At 46.1% G+C, this 16,530-nt stretch overlaps 2 protein-coding genes across 2 annotated transcripts in view; both read left to right on the top strand.

The window, feature by feature from the left end:
• CR2 (complement C3d receptor 2) overlaps positions 1-6,560 on the top strand; it is a 55,907-nt gene extending 49,347 nt beyond the window's left edge. The window contains exons 19-24 of the mRNA XM_078849846.1: positions 137-319; positions 1,977-2,168; positions 2,415-2,511; positions 3,822-3,907; positions 4,703-4,897; positions 6,427-6,560. Of these exons, the coding sequence (XP_078705972.1) occupies positions 137-319; positions 1,977-2,168; positions 2,415-2,511; positions 3,822-3,907; positions 4,703-4,897; positions 6,427-6,560 (887 nt within the window). The remainder of the gene's footprint in view (positions 1-136; positions 320-1,976; positions 2,169-2,414; positions 2,512-3,821; positions 3,908-4,702; positions 4,898-6,426) is intronic.
• LOC140901476 (complement receptor type 2) lies at positions 6,557-15,966 on the top strand. The gene is made up of 6 exons (XM_073320399.2): positions 6,557-6,629; positions 10,181-10,363; positions 12,966-13,142; positions 13,974-14,156; positions 14,735-14,917; positions 15,674-15,966. Exons 1-6 carry the CDS (start codon positions 6,557-6,559, stop codon positions 15,964-15,966), a joined length of 1,092 nt encoding a protein of 363 aa, XP_073176500.2.
• Positions 15,967-16,530: the final 564 nt, after the last annotated feature.

The raw sequence follows: 16,530 nt of genomic DNA, 5'->3' as shown, positions 1-16,530 counted from the left end.
TGCGATGCAGGGTTTGACACAACACAGGCATCCTGGGCTTTTCCCCCTCCTGGAGACCAGCCTATTTTATGCTCTTCTTGAACAGGGTTCAGATTTTTTTCCCTGAAATATTCTTCATCCCCTCTCCCCCCTTTAGTGTTGCTGTGTCCCCCACCTCCGGTCATCGTCAAAGGGAAGCACAATGCCAAGCCTTTGGCAGCTTTCCCCAGTGGAACATATGCGAACTACAGCTGTGAACCTGGCTACGCCCTCCGTGGAGAGGCTTCGATCTATTGTACCACATCTGGAACTTGGAGCCACCCTTCTCCTCTATGTGAAGGTGAATGGATTTTCGGTTGGCTTCTTCCTTTTGTCAGTAACCCAGCAGGATGGATAGTGAGAGAAAGAATGTTCAGACACACCATCTAATGCAACAAAATTCACAGCTGGGAATAGGTTTCAGAGCAGCAGCTGTGTTAGTCTGTATCCGCAAAAAGAACAGGAGGACTTGTGGCACCTTAGAGACTAACACATTTATTTGAGCATAAGCTTTTGTGAGCTACAGCTCACTTCATCGGATGCATTCAGTGGAAAATAGAGTGGGGAGATCTATATACATAGAGAACATGAAACAATGGGTGTTACCATACACACTGTAACGAGAGTGATCAGGTAAGGTGAGCTATTACCAGCAGGAGAGCTGCGGTGCGGAGAGGGAAACATATTGCAGTGATAATCAAGGTGGGCCATTTCCAGCAGCTGACTGAGGAACAGTCATGGGAGAGGGAGGGGAATAAACATGGGGAAATAGTTTTGCTTTGTGGAATGACCCGTCCACTCCCAGTCTTTATTCAAGCCTAAGTTAATAGATTCCCCAGGGAGAGACACAGGGCTATAATCACTGCCGGCACAAGAAGCTCAGTTGACTTTGGTGGAACTTGCACACTGATGCCGGTGGAAGCGTGGCTCTCTGAGTGCTGCCGGACAAGATTACAGTTGAAAGGATTTATAAAAGTGTCAGAAGGAAGATGGAATAGTGTAGAAATACTCACGAAAATGAAGTTAAAGGCTCTGCAAAAGAAATGACTCTGTAGACAAACTCCCACGCAGACTCTTAGGGCATGTCCACCCATCGATGTTGCAGTGGTTTCACTAATGGTGTGAACCCAGACACTTGCTGTTATTACAAATGCAAATATATTCTTATGAGACAATTGAATTTGAAAATGTAAACGAAGGAAGTGGCAGAGAGTGCGTTCACCAGAACAGTCTGAAATCTCCCAAGGTGCGAATCTGGGTGTGTACACGCTGCTAGATGCAATGAGAGGTCAGCGCTCACGGTTGAGGCAGCACGAGGAGCGGTTATTTATGTTCCCACGTCTGCCGTCGGTGAGGTGTGCTCGTCTTATCGCCTCAGCCGCTAGATGAGAGTAAGAGAGAACTGAAGTGTCTTGCGTCAATGGGATGTCGTATCAGTTTGTGAAGGGCTTGGGCCCTTTAACAGATGATGCTCTATGTGGATATTAATTCCGTTGGGCATTGCTGAACCTATAGAGTCCTATGCTTTCAGGCCAGAAGCCACGATTGGGACCCTTTCGTCTTTCGCTGACAGTACTTCTGAAAAATGGCACATTTTAGCGTCCTGGGAGTAGGGCAGCCCAAGGATGGATATTAGGACCTGAGGTAAACAGGGCAGGTGTACATGTTGTTTTAGTTGATTGGGAAATAGAGGTTCTTGTGCCAGCAGTGAGTTTGGCCCAGTGTGTGTTGTTTTAGGTTCAGTGTCCAGCTATGAATTTCATTGCATTAGCACCTTTGTCTCATCGTTCTTTTTCCCTCGGCTTTAGTCCTAGTGTAATACCTGGAAGAATATTTATAAAGCAGATCTGCAGTTGTTTCTTTGTAACTGTTGTTGTATCTACCTGCACCTGACATGGTACATGGCAGCAGAGTAGATATGGTTCTTTTTTTCTCATATGTATTTCCTTTCTTCCTAGAGGGCTGTGGAGTCCCAACGAGGTTAAGCTTTGCTGAGCTGAAGAGGGAGTATAAAAATCAGTCTTCCTTTCCTGTTGGGAAGACTATAAACTATACTTGCCGGCCTGGATACAGTAGACACCCGCATATGCAATCCACTATTACATGCCTTGAAAATCGAACGTGGTCAGAAGCATTCGAGTTCTGTAAAAGTGAATATCATAATGAATTTTGTTTCTATTGTTCAATAAAGGTCTTTGAGGCACTAAGTTGTGTCCACGCTGCAAAGTGTTACGTATCTTTAAATAGTTAATAGTGACTAGTAAAGCTCACTCGCTGTGCCTATTCTGGGCCCTTTTAAATGCCATCTTTATGGGGAGTGTTAAATATGGACAGTTCCTGGGGATAATTGTTGCATTGAAAGAGAGAAGCCTAATCCGAGCCTTGTTCTCCACCAGAGAAATCGTGTGGTCATCCAGGAGAGCCGGAGAACGGCAGAGTTATTGTAACAGATATCCATTTTGGGTCAACTGTCAACTTCACGTGTGAAGAAGGGTAAGTTTCAGACTGCCTGAGCTGACTACTTGTGCTTCGCTTACAGCTGTGGAACACAAATGGATATCCTCATATTCTCCCAACTCCTGAAAGCAGTTTACTCTTCCATACTAAAGCAGCCCTCCATCTTCTTGGCTCAATCAATATAATTTTTATATGCGAGGAAAGACGGATTGGAATAAGTCTCCCTCTTTTCTTCACTCATGCTCTGCCATTGATTGTACAAACTTTAGTTGCAGTTTGGCCAGCTGAATGCTCTGCCTGCAGGTGCTGGCTGAGCACAGATGTCTCCTGTGGAGAGTAGGATCCAAGTGACCAGGGCAAACCTTGGAATCTCTTGGATTTTACCCCTGCTTGGACACGGGAATAGTTCTTCTTCGGAATCATTGGAAATGGCTGTTTTCCCGTACGGAGTTGGGTGGAAGGGTTTTCACTGACTAACTGCCCACCTGCCAGACTGATGAGGTGTCTCCAAAGGGAAACCCTGCTGGGGAAGGTGCCCGAGTGAGAATGCTGGGGATACGGTGGCAGAAGAGGGCGTCATATGCCCGCTCCATTTGAGGATGAGGACTGTGCTTCAGGGGTCTGCAGCTGTAGTGCTGGTTTGTGACCTTGTAGAGCGTGTCCTATGTGAGGGCGAAAGGGAAGAACCTGTGACCACAGGAAGTCCCATTTCACAGACACTGCCTGTAATGACAGCTGGCTGCTGAACTCCAGAGGTCAGCTCAGCTGAGGTTTGCTGTATAGCGTCTGTGTTTTGGACCTCTCTGCTGGGGTGGGGTGTTACTCCTGCATGCATTACAACAGTCTTGATTGACTTAGTTTATGAATCTCAAGCTAGCCAGACCCCAGCTGGGTCTGCCTGGCCCGCACCCACGGAAATGTATCTCCTCCATCATGAGAAAATCAAAACCCCTCTTGGCAACCTGCCTGAAAATGCCAGGGGGAAATGCTGTAGTGGTGTTCCTAGTTTGCCTTTGGCTTGTGGTTCAGTGGTGGGGAATGATCCATCTGATGTGGTGAGTAGGACTTGAGGGAACCAGAAGGAGATCTGTGAGACGGGGGATCCAAAATAGCAGCTCATTGGTCCGACATGGGCTTCTGTACTAGAGATTAATTCTACAAGAGGCTGGGGAGTTCGGCTCTGGCAAGGAGCATTTCTCCAGTGGTGGTCAGTCAGAAGTCAGTGGTGTTGGTCCCCACCTGCTGTGGCTGGGGAGAAGAGCTTCCCAGAAGAACTGAGCTTCTCAGGAAAGCTCAAACACCAAAGAAATAGATGAGAACTGATAATCCCCTCTGCCTAACAACAGGCACCGGTTGATTGGACGGCCTTACAGACGATGTGACATTTCTGGCATGCGTGTTGCATGGACTGGTGATGTTCCCATTTGTGAGCGTAAGTAGGTCACAACTGTCTGTCAAAGTGCTTAGGTACCCCCCCCCCCAAATGTGAATAAACAGATATGGAAGAATTCTGATCCCCGCCCCAGAAAGTCTCACCTGAGGCACAGAGTGATTATGTGACATATCGTTTAGGGAATCAGTCAGTAGCCAAGTCAAAAATTGAACCCAGGTCTCCTGAGTCCAATGCCGGTATCTTAAGAACCAGACCATATTGAAGGGGGGTTGCACCTTAGAGAGAACTGTCTGTGTTAAGTTCCTGGCAATCAGAATTTGGTGTTTCTTTGATAACTGAGTAATAGCAAAAGGCATTCAGCTTGGTATGGCAAAAATGCCCCACCAAGGTGGTTATTGGCCCTTCTGGATTTCTGAAGAGCACAACAGGTTTACCTGATACCCACTTATATTCATCCAAAACCAGACACGAAGCTCATTACCTGTGCTTTAAGGCGTTCGCCTGCCCTGGCGTGCTCACCAGCTTATGGTGCAGCAGGAAAATCATGCGTTTTTCAACACCTGGTAAGGATTCAACAGGTTGATCTTAAAACGGTCCATATGAAGGAAGGTGTAGACCATTAAGACACTATCCTAGTAAGTCTCTTTCACAGTTTACAGACCATCAGTGCGAAAGAGAATTGGGTATAATTACCCATTGCGCATGACCTGTCGGCCTTGCTCGTTCTAGTGGTTTCATAGTTAGGGCTCCTAAATTTCTTTAGCAGATCAAATAACTGGAGCTGCTTCTCTACCAGCAATGATTCTAAAATACACTCCTCCTGTGTGTCTCCAGGTATTCCGTGTCTTCCGCCTCCAGACATCCCCAATGGAAGTCACAGTGGCGAGTTCACAAAAAACTTCTCTTTTGGGTCAGCTGTAACCTACAAATGTGAAAATGGTTACTTGCTCACTGGAGAGGCCTCTATTCACTGCACAACCAAGGACGGGCTAAACGGCGTGTGGAGTGCACGTCCCCCTCGGTGTGGAGGTAGGGTTTGTGGAGGTGAAAAACTCCTGCCAGCTCTGCTGTTTCATGTATAGAAAGTTCAGGTCTAGACAAACCCACAAATGTGAGACTCCAGTTAAATCCCTGCACTTAGTGTGCCTGCCTGTGGCAACATCTCCACAAGATTTTCCAGGATTCATGTTGGAGACTGAATAGCTCTGGAGCAGGGCTAAAGATCTGAGATAGAAACTGGTGCCACCGGATGCACCCAAAGAGGAGCTCTGTGTTCAGCCCATGTAGGGTCATAACTTCTATTAAGGTTGTTAAAGACCTTTGATCCCAGCCACAAGGGAATGAAAGTGGGGGATGTTATGGTAGCGCTCCATTTCCCATTAGTATGGGGATGTCTATTCTTGGCATTTGAAGGGACAACTGAATGCCCATCAGGAAAATCTTCCTTAAAAGGAAAAAGAATTAATCCTGCGAGATCTCTGTATGCGGAACATGCATAGCGTTTAGTAGTAATTCCTTCAGTGTGGATGCAAAGTCTACCCCCCTATGAGTGAAGGACACAGGCTTGCTGGTGCAGTGGATAATGGGGTGGAGTAAAGCTGTGTCAGTCCCAAGCACTTGACCTCTTATTACTAATGCCCTGGGGATAAATATAAGCCAGACTTGTGGAATTTTATATTTGGAGGAGTATGGTAGGCAAGCTGAAAGACCTGGCACTTCTAACGGTAATGAAGAGAGGGTACGTTGCTGGGACCACCAGCTTCCTGAAACCTCTCTGGCTTGACTGTGCAGATTGCTGAGCTCCCTCAATGTCTGAGGTCAATGGCTGTGAAGGCCCGTTGGTTCCTTGTAGGACTGAGCTCCTTGGCTCTACCCTGGGGGTGCTCCCATGACTTGGAGATTGGTGCACAGGACACTCCTTGAGAAGATTACCCTTGCGAAGTTGCTATGAAGGGACCTAAGCTGTTACCAGTGTGTCTCCATCTCCTCCTCTTAGGGTGGCCCTCCACATTTCCCACAACAATCTGTATTTTCAAGTAGGAATAACATAGAGGAGTGCAGCAGTTCTCAAACTGTAAGTCAGGACCCCTAAAATGGGTTGCGGCCCCATATTAATGGGGTCACTAGATCTGGCTTTACTTGCTTGGGCCTGGGATCGAAGCCCTAGCCCGCTGCCTGGGGCCGAAGCCAAAGCCCGAGTCCCACCGCCCATGGCCTAAGCCCGAGGGTGGCCTGGGTGGCTGGACTCAGGTCACAGGTTCCCTAGCTGGGGCTGAAGCTCTTGGGCTATGGCTCCCCCGCCTGGGGCACAGGGGCTCATGCTTTGGCTTTGGCCACCCTGCCCGGGACGGCGGGGCATAGGCTGGCTCAGTCTTTCTTCCCCCGTCCCGGGTCGTGTACTAATTTTTGTTGTCAGAAGGGGGTCGTGGTTTAATGAAGCTTGAGAACACATGGGCTAGTGAAACAAGTTACATGGAAAATATTGAAAGTGTAAAAAAGGCTTGAGAGCTGCGAAGGCTGCGGAGATGTTTTTCTTCCTCTCTGGCCCTGTGTTTCAGCTAAAGCGTTTCTTTTTCAGAGGTTAGATGCCCAGCCCCACAAATCCAGAATGGAAGAAGAGTATCTGGTGATAGACGTGTCTATTTATATAATGACAGTGTTACCTTTGAGTGCGATCCCGGCTACACCATGAAGGGTCACAGTCTGAGTCGGTGCCAAACTGATGACACGTGGGATCCACCTCTGCCAGTCTGTGAGCCAGGCAAGTGTCAAAACTCTGATTTGTTTGTATTATGCATCTAGAAACAGGTTTCCCTTCTGTCTGATCCGTGAGCACCTCCAACGCTAACCCCGTCTGGATCTGTCCTGCCTGCTGCTCGCCTCAAATCCAGAGACTTTACAGACTGGTTTGAGGGGAGAGGTGGACGGTCCCAGTTGTTAGGAACAGACGTAGAGGATAAGAAATGAACCAGGTTGGGGGCAGTGCTGGCAGGGCTCCGAGAGCAGTGGGGATGACAGATGAGTAAATTTGTCCCTTCTGTTTTATTGCAAAGCTTGTGCTTTCCCACAATGCATTTGGGGGTCAGGATCCCTCCAACTGCAGCAGCTGCAAGAAGTGACCCAAGTTGGCAAGAGCCATGGGTCTGCTGAGGGGGAATTACTGTACCACAAAGGTGAAAGCAGAGCACTTTTATCTTCTTCTGCTCAGGATCCTCATGTCTGTCCCATCTTGAAAAGGGAACTGGAAGTGATTAGAAGATGATATTCAATAACTTCTTGGTCCACCGCAGCTTTTGCGAGTGGTACTTCTGCTTCCTCTGCTGAATTTCACTATTTTTATCAATTATGATCGGTCCTTCCAGAAACAACAGATGCTTTTCACTCTTTCTTTGAACGTACTTAGATAATACCTAGATTTTCAGAAAGCCTTTGACAAGATCCCTCACCAAAGGCTCTTATGTAAATTAAGTTGCCATGGGATAAGAGGGAAGATCCTTTCATGAATTGAGAACTGGTTAAAAGACATGGAACAAAGGGTAGGAATAAATGGTAAATTTTCAGAATGGAGAGGGGTAACTAGTGGTGTTCCCCAAGGGTCAGTCCTAGGACCAATCCTATTCAACTTATTCATAAATGATCTGGAGGAAGGGGTAAACACGGGGGTGGCAAAGTTTGCAGATGATACGAAACTGCTCAAGATAGTTAAGACCAAAGCAGACTGTGAAGAACTTCAAAAAGATCTCACAAAGCTAAGTGATTGGGCAACAAAATGGCAAATGAAATTTCATGTGGATAAATGTAAAGTAATGCACACTGGAAAAAATAACCCCAAGTATACATACAATATGATGGGGGCTAATTTAGCTACAACTAATCAGGAAAAGGATCTTGGAGTCATCCTGGATAGTTCTCTGAAGACATCCATGCAGTGTGCAGCGGCAGTCAAAAAAGCAAACGGGATGTTAGCAATCATTAAAAAAGGGATAGAGAATAAGACGGAGAATATGTTCTTGCCCTTATATAAATCCATGGTGCGCCCACATCTTGAATACTGCGTACAGATGTGGTCTCCTCTTCTCAAAAAAGATATACTGGCATTAGAAAAGGTTCAGAGAAAGTCAACTAAAATGATTAGGGGTTTGGAACGGGTCCCATTTGCGGAGAGATTAAAGAGGCTAGGACTTTTCAGCTTGGAAAAGAGGAGACTAAGGGGGGATATGATAGAGGTCTATAAAATTATGAGTGGTGTGGAGAAAGTGAATAAGGAAAAGTTATTTACTTGTTCCCATAATATAAGAAGTAGGGGCCACCAAATGAAATTAAAGGACAGCAGGTATAAAACAAAAAAAAGGAAGTTCTTCTTCACACAGCGCACAGTCAACCTGTGGAACTCCTTGCCTGAGGAGGTTGTGAAGGCTAGGACTATAACAGGGTTTAAAAGAGAACTGGTTAAATTTATGGAGGTAAAGTCAATTAATGGCTATTAGCCAGGATTGGTAAGGAAAGGTGTCCCTAGCCTCTGTTTGTCAGAGGTGGGTGATGGATGGCAGGAGAGGGATCACTTGATCATTACCTGTTAGGTGCCCTGGAGTGAGTGACCCTGGCATTGGCCACTGTCGGTAGACAGGATACTGGTCTGGATGGACCTTTGGTCTGACCCAGTATGGCCATTCGCATGTTCTTATGAAGGTGTAATACGACCCTCTAGTTCCTGTACGCTGAATAATCATGGAACCATTTTTTGTTTTTCCCGCTCACACTGGTATTTCAGTCAAGCTCTTTTCTATAATGGGGTGGGGAACAAGATTGTTACAAATGAGTTAAAGATTCATAAAAACCAATAGGCATTAAGTACTTGCAATGTAACGCACTGTATAGTGAGCCGATATTGTCCAGTGATTTTTGGTTGACTAAATTAAGATGCTTAAAGTAGCCTGATTTTTGGGGGTGGGTGGGTGGGTGATGAGTGTCTGTAAATTACCATTGTGATCCTGGCTCCTCCCTTTTTGGGGAGGCATCACTTCACTGTACAGTGTCTGCAGCCTGGAACTGCTTCCTCCTTCAATATGAAGGTGCGTTTCTGTTTTGTTAGCTGCTTCCCTTTGCTTCGCTCGGTGTGTCAGACACACACGAGGGTTTAAATTGAGACCACGAGAACTTTGAGACAAGTCACCAATTCAGCAAATTCCACTGTTGGGGACTAAACCTCCAGTGAGACTCACCGGGCCAAAGTCACTGCTGGCAAGAGGAGCTCCTTTAACTTCAGCAGCATTGTATCCACTTGTACCAGTGGTGAATGATTCTGTGAGTGCAGCCGGGTAATATTCATGCTGAAAGAATTGCAACAGGTGACAAGAGGACGTAAGAGTGTAGAAATATTTATGAAACTGAAGTAAAAGACTTGTCAAAGGCAATGGCTCAGTGGGTAAACAGCCCATTTCATCCCACACGTGCGTTGGAGTCTAAAGGGTTTGTTATGCTTTCCCTTTCAGCCACGTGCGTAAGCCCAGCAGTGGAGAATGGAAGAACAAATGGGGTACAGCGTGCCTACAGACCTAGCTCCTGTGAGGGGCCCACAGTTTGGCGTCTACTCCTTGCACAAGCTCCTATCACAGGATTTAAGATAAAAGACAAGCTCACCAGTGCAACAGAATGAATAGCAGGGAATTAAAGCTCCATTTAATTAGACACATGGTGAAATAAATGCTTTTGAAAATAAAGGCATTGTATGCGCATTCTGCGCTTGTGCACACAGATACACCCCCCACGAGGAAAATATTGCAGGGGCAGGACGGGAAAAAGCATCTGTCTATATCCCGAGGCACACTTGACATGAATCACAAAAACTGGAAACTAATATCTACGCTCCCCTCACACACACAGAAACACACAGAAACACATAAACCTGTGCCGCCAATCCCTACTCCTTGCTACACACTGCGTCAACAGAAAAGATTTGCAGTGGGTACTGGAGAGGCCAACAAGCCTGAACTGTTTCAGACCAAGTGCAAGGAGTAGATGCCAAATTGTGGGCTCCTCACAGGAGCTCTCCTGCCAGCCCTGCTCTCTCTGTCACTGAGAGGGAGCCATCTGGGGCCTCTGCTCCCCACAAGAGGAGCAGTATGGAACCCTGTGGGATGTGGTTTTAGGCAGGCTTGCATGATAGTGTTTGCAGTGGAGAGGTTAAAAGCAACACCATAAACTCTTCCCAGAAACTGGTAGGGAGTCAGTGCAGAGCACAGGCACCAAGGGCCCACTGAACAGCACTGCTTGACGGGCAGGCTGACGCCTTCTGTGGCTTTTCAATTTCAGAGGTTCTCTGCATCGCCCCAGAAGTCCAGAATGGAAGAAAAGTAGCTGGACATGGACCTGTCTACAGACCCAGGGACACGGTTAGGTTTGAATGTGATCCTGGTTACACCCTGAACGGCAGCCGTCAGATTCAATGCCGAGATGAAGGAATCTGGGATCCTCCTGTTCCAGCCTGCACACAGAGTGAGTGTAAATCAAGGTTGACTGCAGGGTAACTGAGAAGATCAACATCTGGTAGGGATGTGCCTGGACGCGAAAAAAGCCAACGTCCTTTGAATCCAGGGGTCACTTTTCAGCTGGATGAAATGGGGAACATACAAATATTCACCCACCCCCTAATCTCTTGAGTGTGCTCGTCCCTGTGATAGCTGATCCTCTGCATCTGGCAATGGTCTGTCTCACTGAGCATCCTAAAGCTGTGAATGGAAACACAAATCAGCAGAACTCGTCCCGCTCTCCACAAATTATATTTGAATTTGCTTTCCCACAATGCATTTGGGGGTCAGGATTCCTCACACTGCAGCAGCTGCAGAAAGTGACCGAGGTTGGCAAGAAGGGACCTGCTGAGGGGAATTTCTGTAACTTAAAGTTGAAAGCAGAGCACTTTTATCTTCCTCTGCTCAGGATCCTCGTGTCTGTCCCATCTTGAAATGGGAACTGGAAGTGATTTAGAAGATGATATTCAATAACTTCTTGGTCCACCGGAGCTTTTGCGGGTACTTCTGCTTCTTTTGCTGAATTTCACTATTTTTATCAATTATGAGCGGTCCTTCCAGTAACAACAGATGCTTTACACTTTTCCCTTGAATGTACTTAGATTGTCCTTAGATTTCCAGAAAGCTTTTGACAAGGTCCCTCACCAAAGGCTCTTATGTAAATTAAGTTGCCATGGGATAAGAGGGAAGATCCTTCCATGGATTGAGAACTGGTTAAAAGACAGGGAACAAAGGGTAGGAATAAATGGTAAATTTTCAGAATGGAGAGGGGTAACTAGTGGTGTTCCCCAAGGGTCAGTCCTAGGACCAATCCTATTCAACTTATTCATAAATGGTCTGGAGGAAGGGGTAAACAGGGGGGTGGCAAAGTTTGCAGATGATACAAAACTGCTCAAGATAGTTAAGACCAAAGCAGACTGTGAAGAACTTCAAAAAGATCTCACAAAGCTAAGTGATTGGGCAACAAAATGGCAAATGAAATTTCATGTGGATAAATGTAAAGTAATGCACACTGGAAAAAATAACCCCAAGTATACATACAATATGATGGGGGCTAATTTAGCTACAACTAATCAGGAAAAAGATCTTGGAGTCATCCTGGATAGTTCTCTGAAGACATCCATGCAGTGTGCAGCGGCAGTCAAAAAAGCAAATGGGATATTAGCAATCATTAAAAAAGGGATAGAATAAGACGGCGAAGGGCAACTAAAATGATTAGGGGTTTGGAATGGGTCCCATATGAGGAGAGATTAAAGAGGCTAGGACTTTTCAGCTTGGAAAAGAGGAGACTAAGGGGGGATATGATAGAGGTCTATAAAATTATGAGTGGTGTGGAGAAAGTGAATAAGGAAAAGTTATTTACTTGTTCCCATAACACAAGAAGTAGGGGCCACCAAATGAAATTAATGTACAGCAGGTTTAAAACAAATAAAAGGAAGTTCTTCTTCACACAGCGCACAGTCAACCTGTGGAACTCCTTGCCTGAGGAGGTTGTGAAGGCTAGGACTATAACGGGGTTTAAAAGAGAACTGGATAAATTCATGGAGGTAAAGTCAATTAATGGCTATTAGCCAGGATTGGTAAGGAACGGTGTCCCTAGCCTCTGTTTGTCAGAGGCGGGTGATGGATGGCAGGAGAGAGATCACTTGATCATTACCTGTTAGGTGCCCTGGAGTGAGTGACCTTGGCATTGGCCACTGTCGGTAGACAGGATACTGGTCTGGATGGACCTTTGGTCTGACCCAGTATGGCCGTTCTTATGTTTTTATGAAGGTGGAATATGACCCTCTAGTTCCTGTACGCTGAATAATCATGGAACCATTTTTTTGTTTTTCCCCCTCACGCTGGTATTTCAGTCAAGCTCTTTTCTATAATGGGGTGGGGACAAGATTGTTACAAATGAGTTAAAGATTCATAAAAAACAACAGGCATTAAGTACTTGCAATGTAACGCACTGAATAGTGAGCCTATATTGTCCAGTGATTTTTGGTTGACCAAAATAAGATGCTTAAAGTAGCCTGATTTTGTGTGTGTGTGTGTGTGTGTGATGAGTGTCTGTAAATTACCGTTGTGATCCTGGCTCCTCCCTTTTTGGGGAGACATAACTTCATTGCACAGTGTCTGCAGCTTGGAACTGCCTCTTTCCTCAATGTGAAGGCGCGTTTCTGTTTTGTTAGCTGCTTCCCTTTGCCTCGCTTGGTGTGTCAGGCACACACGAGGGTTTAAATTGAGACCATGAGAACTTTGAGACAAGCCACCAATGCAGCAAATTTCACAGCTATGGACTAAACCTCCAGTGAAACACACAGGCCAATGTCACTGCTGGCAAGAGGAGCTCCTTTAAGTTCAGTGGCATTGCATCCACTTGGAACGGTGCTGATGGATTCTGCGAGTGCAGCTCAGTAATGTTCATGCTGAAAGAATTGATAAAAGCGACAACAGGATGTGATAGTATAGAAATAGTTATGAAATTGAACTACAGTAAAAGACTTGCCAGAGGAAATGGATCAGTCCATTCCATCCCACGCCTGCGTTAGAGTCTAAAGGGTTTGTTATGCTTTCCCTTTCAGCAACATGCGTAAGCCCAGCAGTGGAGCATGGAAGAACAAATGGGGTACAGCGTGCCTACAGACCCAGAGACATGGTTGTGTTTGAATGCGACGCTGGTTACACCTTGAGTGGCAGCGCTGAGACGCAGTGCCAAGATGATGGTAGATGGGATCCTCCTGTCCCCACCTGTGAAAGAAGTAAGTATGACTAAGGCTTTGATCCCATTGTGATGAGTCAGATCTGGCAGGGCTGAGTCGGGAGGCCAAAAGGACTGTGGGATTAATTTGAGATCTGACAAGGGAAATGCAAATATCTGTGTAGTTATCCCAGTGTTCCCTGTGTTCCTCTCCATCGTATCTGGGCTTTTCCATTCTCCAAAAAGAACTAAGAGGAAGAAGCTCCTACCACAGGATTTAACTCAAAAGACAAGGTCACAAGTGCAACAAATTTAACAGCAAGGAATTAAAACTCGAAATAATTAGACACAGGGTGAAATAAATGCTTTTGAAAATAAATGTGCCGAATGCAAACTCTGCACTCCTGTGCACACATACACATTAGTGAAACATTAAAAGCTGCAGCTGTCTGAAACCCCAGCAGCCTTGACATAAATTAGAAACACTAGCAACTAATCTCCACACTCCCCTCACACTCACAGACAGGCACGCAATCCCCACTCTTGCCTCGTTACACGCGAGTAAAGAGGAAAGTGTGTCCCCCAAAGGCCAGTATTGTTAAAGACCATGGTGCCAAAATGAGGGTCCCTTACAGGGAGCTCTCCCACCAGCCCTGCTCTCTCTGTCACTGAGAGGGATCACTCTGGGGACTCTATTCACCACAAGAGGAGCAGTACGGTACCTCATGGGATGTGGTTTTAGGCAGGCTTGCGCGATACTGTTTGCATTTTAGAGGTTAAAAGCAACACCATAAACTCTTCCTAGAGAGTCCAGAGCACAGGTGTAAAGCGCTCACTGAACAGCAGTGCATGCCAGTGCATGCTGATGCCTTCTGTGGCTTTTCAATTTCAGAGGTTCTCTGCATCGCCCCAGAAATCCAGAATGGAAGAAAAGTAGCTGGACGTGAACCTGTCTACAGACCCAGGGACACAGTTAGGTTTGAATGTGATCCTGGCTACACCCTAAACGGCAGCCGTCTGATTCAGTGCCAAGATGACGGAAACTGGGATTCTCCTGTTCCAGCCTGCACACAAGGTAAGTGTGAATCAGTGTTGTCTCCTGAGTAACTGAGATGATCAACATCTGGTCGGGATGTGCCTGGACGCAAAAAAATAAACGTCTTTTGAATCCTGGGGTCACTGTTCAGCTGTGAATGGGGAACATACAAATATCCGCCCACCCCCTAATCTCTTGAGTGTGCTCGTCCCTGTGATAGCTGATCCCTTGCGTCCTGCCCTGCCCTCCTGACAGGCAGAGATCTGGCAATGGTCTGTCTCACTGAGCATCCTAAAGCTGTGAATGGAAACACAAATCAGCAGAACTCGTCCCACTCTCCACAAATTATATTTTGGATTCTTAAGGGAGGGAAGGGCGATTTCTAGGGACCAAAAAGGAGCAGATTGGGAAAATCTGAGTTCCGGGGTGAAGGGGAATCGAGGTCGGTGATATTTAATCTTTTTTGGATGTGTCGCATCACCGGTGCGATACAGGGTTTGACACAACACAGGCATCCTGGGCTTTTCCTCCTCCTGGAGACCAGCCTATTTTATGCTCTTCTTGAACAGGATTCAGATTTTCCCTGAAATATTCTTCATCCCCTCTCCCCCCTTTAGTGTTGCTGTGTCCCCCACCTCCGGTCATCGTCAAAGGGAAGCACAATGCCAAGCCTTTGGCAGCTTTCCCCAGTGGAACATATGCGAACTACAGCTGTGAACCTGGCTACGCCCTCCGTGGAGAGGCTTCGATCTATTGTACCACATCTGGAACTTGGAGCCACCCTTCTCCTCTATGTGAAGGTGAATGGATTTTCGGTTGGCTTCTTCCTTTTGTCAGTAACCCAGCAGGATGGATAGTGAGAGAAAGAATGTTCAGACACACCACCTAATGCAACAAAATTCACAGCTGGGAACAGATCCCCAGGGACACACACAGGGCTATAATCTCTGCCGGCACAAGAAGCTCAGCCTCAGCTGCTCAATGAGAGTAAGAGAGAACTGAAGTGTCTTGCGTCAGTGGGATGTCGTATCAGTTTGTGAAGGGCTTGGGCCATTTAACAGATGAGTCTCTAGGTGGATATTAATTCTGTTGGGCATTGCTGAACCTATAGAGTCCTATTCTTTCAGGCCAGAAGCCACGATTGGGATACTTTAGTTTTTCACTGACAGTACTACTGAAAAATGGCACATTTTAGCATCCTGGGAGTAGGGCAGCCCAAGGATGGATTTTAGGACCAGAGGTAAACAGGGCAGGTGCATATGTTGTTTTAGTTGATTCGGAAATAGAGATTCTTGTGCCAGTGGTAAGTTTGGCCCTGTGTGTGTGTTATTTGAGATTCGGTCTCCAGCTATGGATTTTGTTGCATTAGCACTTTGTCTGAACGTTCTCTTTCCCTCGGCTTCAATCCTAGTGTAACACCTGGAAGAATATTTATAAAGCAGATCTGTAGTCATTTCTTTGTAACACTGTTGTTGTATCTACCTGCACCTGACGTGGTACATACCAGCAGACTGGATACGGTTCTTTTTTCTCATGTGTTTTTCCTTTCTTGCTAGATGGCTGTGATGTCCCAACGAGGTTAAGCTTTGCTGAGCTGAAGAGCGAGTATAAAAATCAGTCTTCCTTTCCTGTTGGGAAGACTATAAACTATACTTGCCGGCCTGGATACAGTAGACACCCGCATATGCAATCCACTATTACATGCCTTGAAAATCGAACATGGTCAGAAGCTCTCAAGTTCTGTAAAAGTGAATATCATTATGAATTTTGTTTCCATGGTTCAGTAAAGGTCTTAATGGCCTTAACATTTTGCAGCGTGGACACAACTAATGTGCCTTTAAATAGTTAATAGTCATTCGTAAAGTTCTCTCTAGCTGTGCCTGTTCTAAGCCTTCTAAATGTCTTCTTTGTGGAGTGTGTTAAATATTGACAGATCCCTGGGATCATTGTTTCATTGAAAGAGAGCACCCTAATCCTAGCCTTGTTCTCCACCAGAGAAATCGTGTGGTCATCCAGGAGAGCTGGAGAACGGCAGAGTTATTGTAACAGATACCCATTTTGGGTCAACCGTCTATTTCACATGTGAAGAAGGGTAAGTTTCAGATTGCCTGAGCTGACTACTTGTGCTTCACTTACAGCTGTGGAACACAAATGGATATCCTCATATTCCCCCAACTCCTGAAAGCAGTTTACTCTTCCATACTAAAGCAGCCCTCCATCTTCTTGGCTCAATCAATATAACTTTTATATGCGAGGAAAGACGGATTGGAATAAGTCTCCCTCTTTTCTTCATTCATGCTCTGTCATTTATTGTAGAAACTTTAGTTGCAATTTGGCCAGCTGAATGCTCTGCCTGCAGGTGCTGGCTGAGCACAGATGTCTCCTGTGGAGAGTAGGATCCAAGTGTCCAGGG

The sequence above is a fragment of the Lepidochelys kempii genome, chromosome 21, assembly GCF_965140285.1.
Source record: "Lepidochelys kempii isolate rLepKem1 chromosome 21, rLepKem1.hap1, whole genome shotgun sequence".
NCBI classification, from domain to species: Eukaryota; Metazoa; Chordata; order Testudines; family Cheloniidae; genus Lepidochelys; species Lepidochelys kempii.
This window is presented reverse-complemented; position numbering and strand designations above follow the sequence as displayed.

Excerpts from the sequence above, each read along its gene's own strand:
- LOC140901476 (XM_073320399.2), top strand. The coding sequence starts at position 6,557 with ATGAAGGGTCACAGTCTGAGTCGGTGCCAAACTGATGACACGTGGGAT. Across the intron at positions 6,630-10,180 it reads TCTGCCAGTCTGTGAGCCAG|AGGTTCTCTGCATCGCCCCA; the intron begins GCAAGTGTCAAA and ends TTTCAATTTCAG. Across the intron at positions 10,364-12,965 it reads TGTTCCAGCCTGCACACAGA|CAACATGCGTAAGCCCAGCA; the intron begins GTGAGTGTAAAT and ends TTTCCCTTTCAG.